This window comes from Myripristis murdjan, chromosome 11 (assembly GCF_902150065.1).
Source record: "Myripristis murdjan chromosome 11, fMyrMur1.1, whole genome shotgun sequence".
Classification (NCBI taxonomy): domain Eukaryota; kingdom Metazoa; phylum Chordata; class Actinopteri; order Holocentriformes; family Holocentridae; genus Myripristis; species Myripristis murdjan.
This window is the reverse complement of record NC_043990.1, coordinates 1,301,259-1,310,846: the sequence shown is the minus strand read 5'-3', so window position 1 is coordinate 1,310,846 and position 9,588 is coordinate 1,301,259. Positions and strand designations below refer to the sequence as shown.

At 42.4% G+C, this 9,588-nt stretch overlaps 2 protein-coding genes across 2 annotated transcripts in view; both read right to left on the bottom strand.

The window, feature by feature from the left end:
• Positions 1-261: 261 nt before the first annotated feature.
• The window catches only part of LOC115367775 (bcl-2/adenovirus E1B 19 kDa-interacting protein 2-like protein), an 11,897-nt gene continuing 2,570 nt past the window's right edge, over positions 262-9,588 (bottom strand). Inside the window, exons 4-15 of the mRNA XM_030063691.1 lie at positions 9,408-9,482; positions 9,273-9,323; positions 9,154-9,189; positions 8,999-9,061; positions 7,406-7,489; positions 6,487-6,648; positions 5,858-6,109; positions 4,925-5,027; positions 3,782-3,913; positions 1,067-1,153; positions 810-908; positions 262-371 (exon numbers count right to left, since the gene is read on the bottom strand). Of these exons, the coding sequence (XP_029919551.1) occupies positions 347-371; positions 810-908; positions 1,067-1,153; positions 3,782-3,913; positions 4,925-5,027; positions 5,858-6,109; positions 6,487-6,648; positions 7,406-7,489; positions 8,999-9,061; positions 9,154-9,189; positions 9,273-9,323; positions 9,408-9,482 (1,169 nt within the window). The 3' untranslated portion in view covers positions 262-346. The remainder of the gene's footprint in view (positions 372-809; positions 909-1,066; positions 1,154-3,781; positions 3,914-4,924; positions 5,028-5,857; positions 6,110-6,486; positions 6,649-7,405; positions 7,490-8,998; positions 9,062-9,153; positions 9,190-9,272; positions 9,324-9,407; positions 9,483-9,588) is intronic.
• The window catches only part of LOC115367783 (zinc finger protein OZF-like), a 17,672-nt gene continuing 9,536 nt past the window's right edge, over positions 1,453-9,588 (bottom strand). The window contains exon 3 of the transcript XR_003928954.1: positions 1,453-1,464. The gene's annotated coding sequence lies outside the window, so the exon portion shown is untranslated. The remainder of the gene's footprint in view (positions 1,465-9,588) is intronic.

Below are 9,588 nucleotides of genomic sequence, written 5' to 3'. Positions count from 1 at the left end.
TTGCACTAACATTGTTCATGTGACGCAGCCGTTTCCAGTAGGTCTTGAAAAAAAAATTTAAAAACAAATTGTAGTACTCTTTACACCGCTGATATTTACTTACTTACTACTGTATTCAGCTGAGGACTTATCGGAGAGTTTTAAGTAGATTTTGGGAAACTGAGGACTGTGAAGGATCCAACAGTACTCTGACAAAAAAAGGGTTTTTAGGAGGAGGCCCGAGTGACTGGGCTCGAGCTTCCTGCCTGTTTTCAGCTGTTTGTGCTGTTTGTGCTGCCGGCAGAGAGAGAGTTTTCCATGTTGAGGGAGCAGTAAAACTTCAGCTCCGTGCCTCCATCTGCTGGTTTCACCTGGACGTGTTCTGGTCGTACCTGCAGAGCAACACAGGAAACATAACAATCTTTAAAAAACTGACTCAGAGTTTAACTTCAGCCATTTTCAGCGTGGATGCTGTTTTCCACCCGACTTACTGACTCTGACGTCCATCTGCTCATATTCAACACCTCTCACCCATGCATCAGGCAGACTGACATGAAACTTGGTGCAGAGATTCATGCTCCGCGGAGGATGAACCCTTTCATCTAGCGCCACCCGCTGAAATATTAACTTTGCAAAGTACTGGTGTTGTAGGTGTTGTCATTTTCAGTTGTGTTTTTAGTACAGTATTAATATCAAATACTGAATATATAAAATACCATGTTAACAGTATTTTTTTGTACTTTCCATTGCCTCTACATATATTTATATTCCAATTTATCCTTTTTGTTTCACATGTGACCTTTGACCTGTTTGGCTGTGATGTCACTCACTGTCTGACGCAGTCTGGGATCTGCACGTGCTCAGTGGGGATGAAATTAGAAAGATCCTGGAGGCTGTCAACAAACTGGAGCTTCCTGCTGAACTTTGAACTGAGGAAAGGGAGGAGGAAGAGGAGGAAAAGAGGATGATGGTTAAAAGAGAAAGAGAGAAAACAGTTATTATGCATTTGTGTTTGAAATTGAGCTTTTATTTTGCTTAGTGTAGAAAAAGAGTAGAAGGAGAGGAGAGGAAGATGAGGGATGCAGACCTGATGAAGGGTTTGATGATGGTGATGAGGGCCTTGATGTACCAGGTGGGATGAACGACATAAAAACCCTTTAGATTCTTCCTCAAACTGGAGGATGAAAGAGAGAGCCAGAGAGAGAGAGAGAGAGAGAGAGAGAGAGAGAGAGAGAGAGAGAGAGAGAGAGAGAGAGAGACGGTAATGTGACTCATGAGAGACTGTAAAATGTTCTCAGCCTCATGGCGACTGACTCAGCACACACACACACACACACAGGTTCACCCAGTCTGTCTTCCAGGGGCAACACAGGAAGTGAGACAGGAAGGCGTCTAGACAAGCTCAGGTGTGTGAGGGCCAGATATCAGCCACGCAGACTCAATAACAATCCTTCCTCGATTCCTAACTCCCTCTCTCCCTGCTTCCTTCCTTCCTTCCTTCCTTCCTCTCCTTGTCTCCTCCTTGCTGCTGAATTATGGGAAGGGGTTCGGGTTTGGCTTGGAGGGGTTTGGAAATATGATCTCAGAGTGAAGGACCAGCCTCCTGTGTGGATCAGCAGGCGAACAGCTCGGCTCTGTTCACCGTCTGACGCCTGCAGTCACAGCCTGCAGGCATCAGCACAACGATGAGTTTATCACAAGCCACACTGTTTTACGTTTATTAGATCCATGAAGATTCAAGTTCCTCATGGATCTAAAAAACTTGACATCATGTTTGATGTCAGTAGACTGCACGATGATCACAAGGACTGAATCTTTTTGGCTACAACAAAAGTCAATATACAAGAAAACATCATCGGCGTACATCATCCACCTGCACCGCTGCAGTTTCCTCTGCTCCTGTTTATATTGTCTTTGTCACTTCTTTTTTTTTTTTTTTTTTTTTTGGAGAGGGTAGAGGGTGGGTGGGTATTGTTTTATTGTTTTACTGTGTGAAGCACTTGAGTTACATGTATTTGTATGAAAAGTGCTATATAAATAAAGTCAATGAAGCTAAGCAAAAATGGTGCCTTGCAACAGTGATATTGGTGTTATTGACTTTAATTATTATTAAGTAGTAGAAGAGGAGGAGGAGAATGAGGACCCGGTCATTTTCTCCTTTGTTGGAATCCCAAACATTTCATTTTGCTCATTTTAGCTCCATCACCGGGGTTAGCGACAGTGTCATGTCATTTTATTTTTATTTTAAAAAAATAGTTAGGTGGTCTGTAACTTTAGCATAAGTTGATGCTGGCAGGCACGTGGTGATGCAGGCATTTTTGTGTTTGCTTGTTTGTTTGTTTGTCTGGAAATTGTCCCTGATTGCATGCCATAGCTGGTCATGTGACCTGTAAAGGCCACATGGAGGGAGGCGACTGCGACGTGCAGGATGATGGGAACTGGACTGAAAACCAAATTGTCAGAAACAAATGGTAAGGGTTTGGGTTTGGGACACTGGAGGCGGATGTGGAGGGCAGATGGTGGGTTGATGGCGGCTTGTTACACTGGTTTTACGGACAAGAGCAGGTGCCATTTGTGGGCGAGTTGGTGCAGCACAAAACCCAGCTCTTCTTCTTCTGTTTGTTCCAGACAAAGCATGAACATAAAGCGCATCACTTACTGTGCAGCAGGAAAGAGCCACCAGACACGGAGTGTTAAGAACAAGACTATATTATGAAGTGGATCTGAATCTGCAGTATGACTGAGTGATTCGTCCTCCAGAATGTGAGCAAGCAGGAAGTCTGTCAGGGAAGCATAAAGGCACAAAGAAGAAGAAGAAGAAGAAGAAGAAGAAGAAGAAGAAGAAGAAGAAGAAGAAGAAGAAGGAGAAGAAGACGGTTTCCTGACATGGAAAACAGACGGGTGGATGCTGCTCAACTGCAGTGAGTGAGTTCACTCTTTGTGCTCAATGGGACTCAGGAGGAGACAGAATCTGGGAGTTTAACAATTTGAGTCTGTCGCCCCCATCTGGACAAAGACAGAAACAGCAGGGAGATTTGACAGGAGAAAGACAGACAGACAGAGAGAAATGACAGTTCAGCTGAACTGTCATTCTCACATAGAAAATCACAGTTTTCTATGTGAGAACACAACCAGAACCCGGCTGATAATTTGAGACACTGCAGGACAAATACAGAATGTGGAAAATGTAGAATGAAGTGTTGTAAAAGGATTTCTCGCAAAAAAAACTACAAACGATAAAAATCTCAAATTTATCTTAAACCAAAAAAGGTCAACTAAAAAGACTAAATCACCATGAAACTCAGTTAAGAAGCTGCAGGTCAGAGGTCTAGATGCTGCTGCAGAAAAGCTTTTTGCACGCAGGAAAATAAAAACAGATGTTAAAGTGTTTTTTGTCTGCTGTGCTTGAAGCAGCGGGAAGGAAAACATAGAAATCAACCTTTATAATCGGTTGTGATGATTGTTTCGTATATCTAAATATCTTTTTAAAAAAGTGATGTTTCATGTGTGATTTAAATACTGTTTGAAAAATACACTTGGGAAATGCTTTAAGTCTTCACACACAAAGAAAAGGCTTAGCGAGGCCATCAGCTGTGTGATTTAATATCATGGAGGGATTATTCAGCTCCAGTAGAAACTATGAGGCGAGGCTGATGTTTGCCTTCAGACCAGACCTTCATTTTTACGGAGAAGCTGTGAGATGCAGCTTCATGGAAAACTACAAATCACTGTGATCCTGCCACGAGAAGAGCAGAGGAGGCGACATGTGAAGGAGGAAGGAGGCGCAGCAGCCGGGCCTCACCGCCGGTTGATGGTGGTGTAACACTCCCTGAGCCAGCCGATCCCCGGCAGCTTGTCCCTCTGGCCTCCGGCACACAGGTACACCATGACGTAGTTCTCTGCCACCATCAGCTCCAGGGTCCCCACCGCATACCTGCACACACACACACACACACACACACACACACACACAGAGTTTATTATTAATCACCAAAGGGGCAAAGACAAAAAACAACAAAAAAATAAATATTAAAAACTAATTCTGCCACAAAAAAAGAAGATACTTTAAAAATAAGTTAAAAAAATAATAATAATTAAAAGATAGTATCTGTCAAACAGAATCCCTACAATAACAGGAAGATACAGGCCTGCACAGGAATTAAAGGTATTGAGATTTATGTGATGCAAGCTATGTAGGCTACAAATAAACTAATAAAAGAAAAATAATTAACTCTGCCACAGCCAAAAAAAAAAAAAAAAAAAATAGTTCTGCCACAAAAAGTAGTTAAAAAAGTAAAGAAAAAAAGTCACCATAGATGAAAAACAAAAGACATGCATATTACAACAACAAAGACAGAGACATGCAGCGTGACTCCTGCACACAGTGGACCACACTGTGCTCCACTGCAAGTCCAATGAGAGGGAAAACAATTAAGAAACTAATAAGAATAAGAAACTAAAAAATACAATTAAAAACAAGTTCTGCCACACACACACAAACTAGATCAGTGTGGTAGTGTAAGGACAGAATTCCTAAAATAACAGGCAGATATACAGGTTTAGTTCCCCAAAACATCTCACGGGCCAGATGAGATGCGCTCACAGGGCGGATTTGGCCCTGGGGCCGCATCTTTGACACCTCTGTGTTTCCCTGAACAAGCTGGAGAACCAGGCAGGAAGCAAAGGGGCTGACAGGAAATCTGACAGCTGCCTGCACTGTGATGTCATGGTTCAGTGTTTGAGAAATGATGCAGCGGGAATTTTTAAGTCGTGATTCACTGCCAAAGTGTCAAGTTTATAACAACAAATGGTTTCATGCATGTCAGCAAACATCACATCCAGGTCAAGGTTCAAAGGTCACACATGACCAACTGGGCGAGGTCAGACAGGAAAATTGTGTGTGTGTGTGTGTGTGTGTGTGTGCGCGCATGCTCTTGCCTCTTACCTGAACAGGTTATCCATCACATACTGGTAATTTTCCAGGCTGTTCTCCGGCAGATAACAGGAAGAAAACACGATGATGTCATTCATGCCGTCGCCATAGTAACCTGGGGGATGAAAGAGAAGTTGTTACAGGTTGATTACTGTGTGTTCATTGTGTGTGTGTGTGTGTGTGTGTTTCTGTACGCACACTACAGCAAGCAAGATGGCTCAAAATATTTCATTGCTATTTTTCATTATTATTATTATTATTATTATTATTATTATTATTATCATCATCATCATCATTCTTATGTTTTGTACCCTGTTGTTTGAGTCTGATTATATTTTGACTTGTTCTCATTGGTGGTTGCGCTGGTTATTCTTTGTTAAACCAGAGATTTTCAAACTTTTTCATGTTCTTGGTCCCCGACTTGAAGTGATTTTTCCCTCTCCACTCTGATATGAAAAGATAATTTGGGCATTTTGGTCCAATATTTTGGTCAAACCTGCATACATTTGTGTCATAACAATGTCTTAACCCTTTGAAATCAGAGCAAAGTTGTTTGGTTTATTTCAGAAACAAAAACTAACAAGAACATGCATAGAAAAAAATGGAAAATTAGCAAACAAAAAAACCCTAAATATTGGTTTAATCAGAAGAAAACTATACTGACAGTCATTAAAATCATATCTATACTTTTAAATGCTTGTGAGAGGCGTCTCAACACAGCCAAGCATGTAAATACAGTGAAATTAAATTATTCCTCATTTTGCTGCGGACCTCCTGGAAAACCCTCAAGGACCCCTGAGGGGCCCCCGAACCTCATTTTTAAAAAAGGCTGGGGTGTAAATGATCCTTACTTCAATCAGCCCTCAATTTTGCATCCTGCACCTTTAATCCTGCAGCTCATTAACAACCCAAACTGTCCAGGTGGGACCCTCCGTCCCGCCTCACCTCCGTGGGACAGCACCCTGAGGAAGGGCTGCAGGACGCTCATGTTCACCCTGCTCTCCTGCGGCGGGTCGCCCGTGGAGAAACAGCGCCACCTGGTGCCCTGGCTGTCCACCGTGTCCTCCCGCTCCAGAGAGCCCAGGCCCGCCCGCTCTGCTCCCAGAACCGAACCGGATCGAGAACCGGACCCGGATCCCAGACCGGAACGGCGGGTTGTGGGGCGCCAGGACGCCACGCCCAGACGCCGCAGGTCATCTGGAGGACAGACAGAGAGACAAAAAAAAAAAAAACTGGACGCCGTGCTGCTGTAGCAGAGAAATACTTCCAGAAACTGCAGGAAAATTAGCAGATTACCAAGTCTGCCCTGCTCCAAGAATAAAAGCATATGTTCTACAATTATTATTTTCAGGTCAACAACCATGCATTTTTGAGTTTATTAATTATTAATCTTGGGGCTGTGGACTGACAGCGGAGCGTGTCAGACTTCAGATGATGTCAGAGGACAAGGAACAAAGTCATTTATTATCTCTGAAAATGACCGATAAATTACTTCATGCATTTGTGTGTTGAGTCTTAACGGGTCTAACTGACCAAAGAGGTGTCCTGCCCTCTGACCTCTGACCCCGCCTCACCTTCCAGGTCCAGGTCGTACATCGGAAAGGGCAGTGACTCGCTGTCGGATGGCGTTTCCATGGCGTCCAGGTCAAAGTCCAATCCCGTCTCGTCCTCATCGTCGAGCGACGGCGACAGGAAGGCCGAGGGGAAGTCGTCTGAAACCGTCGACTCGCTGCGTCCTTCCATCAGATCATTTACCAACATCACATTTATACACATATTTACCAACAGCAGCATCACCGATCCACCACCAAACACCTCAGTACCAAGGATATCACAGTTCTCTGTTTTTGTTTTCAAGTTCAAGTTTTTGAGTTTAAATTAGTTTTTAAAGCAGGTTTGCTGGTTTAATTATTTCTTAAAAATGCTTTTTTTAGTTTTCTTGTAATGTGGGCTAATTGTCAAGAGTGAGATTCAAAAAGTTTTGTGTAATAAAAACTCAACAAAACATCTGATCATTTAAAAAAAAGTCTTCACTGAGGACAGATGAACCGAATAAACTAACTAAGATGCAAACTCTCCACAGTTTTAGTTTATTTGGTTTAGTTTTTATAAATTGGCAACACAGTTTGTTATTTTTTTTATTTTTTTTTTTTTTTGTAAAGCCTCTTTGTTATTTTTATTTTTTCCACACCCAGTTTTCACTATGTTGTCGTTTTCAGTAATAATACAACCTCGGTCAGCATCACAGGACTATCACCTGATGACCTCAACTACCTGGTTTTAAATTTATCATTGTTCCTTTTACTTTTAATTTTCTGCAGTTTGGATCTGAACTCTTCAAACAAAACAGCAGTGAGCTGAATTTAGAATTGTTCAGTCAGTCCCTCGGTTATATTATCGGGTGATTTGTGTCCACCGAACGGAGCAGGAAAGGACCAGCTACACATCTCTGTATAGTTATGGGCTGTGTTTAAGTGGGATTATTGGTGTTACCTAGCGACAGGCTGAGGGCCGGAGCTACCAGAACCTTCTTCCTCCGAGGCCGTGACCCCGACAGGGCCAGGCTGCTGGGCGGGGCTACAGACAGGAAGTGGAGACACAGAGGGTAAATTTCAAACAGGATCAGCAAGCAGGTTGATGCGTGTTTGTTTTGGTTCCTGTGTTTGCCCAGGGTGGGGTGGGTCAGCCAGGATGCTGCCTCACAGTTTCACAGCTGGGAGCTTCACAGTCTGACACTGATGGATTTTATGAATTATGTTTTCCATTAACTGATTAATAATTTTGTCTATAAAGTGTTGAAAACAATAACACATGCTAATCAGACACTACCAGAGCCAAATGTGATGTCTTCAAACATTTTCCTTGACATCAGAGGTTGGTGGTGGACAATAAAAATCCCCACTAGACAACAATATCACATCTCAACAAACATGTAGATATGAAACCCGTCTTTTATATCAAAACTGATTAAACTGATTAGATGGGAAATGCCTTTCATTCCAGACATGCAGTGTTTGTGTGAAGGAGCTGAGCTCAAAAATACATACAGTTCCACCAGGCACAAGGAATTAACCAGATTTACACCATTCCCCAATGCAGACTATAAGGAAATGCAAACCCACTTTTCAACAGAAAGAACTGAGCAAGGCGTGGCACGTTATGAAATCTGTTTAACAGATTCCATCCTTGTTCCTTCTGGTTACAACACGGTTCCAGAGAAAGTTCCTGGATGAACTTCTTGGGGAAAGTTCTTCAATCAAGTTCCAGGATAAAGTTCTTGGATAAAGTTAATGGTTAAAGTTTTTGAATAAAGTTCATAGACAAAGCACTTGGATCAAGTTCTTGGAAAAAGTTCCAAGACAAAGTTGTTTGATCAAGTTTCAGGATAAAGTTCTTGGATAATGTTCCAAGATAAAGTTCTTTGACCAAGTTCTTGGGTAAAGTTCAAGGATAATGTTCCTGGATAAACTTCCAGGATAAAGCTCTTGGATAGAATTCTTGGATAAAGTTCCACTGTAATGTTCTTGGATAAAGTTCCAAGATAAAGTTCTTATCCATAATTTTATCCATGAACTTGATCAAAGTTCTTGGGTAAAGTTCCAAGATAAAGTTCTTTGACCAAGTTCTCAGGTAAAGTTCGAGGATAAAGCTCTTGGGTAGAATTATTGGATAAAGTTCCAGGATAAAGTTCTTAGATAAAGTTCCAGACTTTCCAACATTATAAGGTGAGTCTAAAAAAGTGAGCACCATCAGCCTTTAGGAGAAACTAGCGGTGGTGTTGACCTCGACAACTCTACTGTTGATGTGTGCTGCAACACAACACACCCCAACTGCCAAACAACAAAGCAAAGTGGAAACAAACAAGTTGGACAAAACGAGGAGGTGCTTGATCTTTGGGGAGAAGAAAGTATTCGGCGGGAGCTCAATACGGCCCTTACAAATTAGATTTGGATCAAAAGCCAATCGCAAAACTTCACAGGTTCTGAAAAGTTCCAGGTTATAGGAAGGTCCGGGTTAGTCTTGGTAGTAGAAAAGTTCTACAAGTTTCTGTAGATAACTGTAGATGGTAGAAACTCTTCACCGTACCTGGTCTGTCCTTAGTTGGTGTCGATGTGTTTTGGTCTGAGATTGTTTTTTCCTCAGCGGCTCCTGCAGGAGGAGAAGGAAGAAATGATCAGGTAGAAGGAGAGCAAACAGTAGGAGAGATAGAGGAGCTGTGGAGATGATGGTGATGGAGCTACCTGGATGGAAATCCATCGCTTCCTCCCTATTACCTGCTGAAAAAGATATGGAGGGATGAGACACAGTTCAGTTTTATCGCTGCTGAGAGGAAACAGACACAGAGCCTCATATTCCTCACCGAGTTCATCCCCAGTGCAGTTCTTTGACTTTTCTTCTGTTGTCTCCTCATCTTCAGGAGAAAAAAGGGGATGAGAATAAATAAAGATGGCAGGTATTGAATCTACGAACAGCTCCAGGTTTCTGTTCTCCTTACCTGGCGAGTCACCGGCGGCAGGTGTGATGGCTGTGCAGTTCCCAACAAAGAGCTCAGCTGCTTCCTCTTCATCTGCTGGATTTGGGAAAATTAAAAAAAAATCAAAAACAGAACAAAACACCACAAAATAAACCACACAGACTGACCGAATCAAGTTCCACCCAAAGTCACTTTGGTCTGT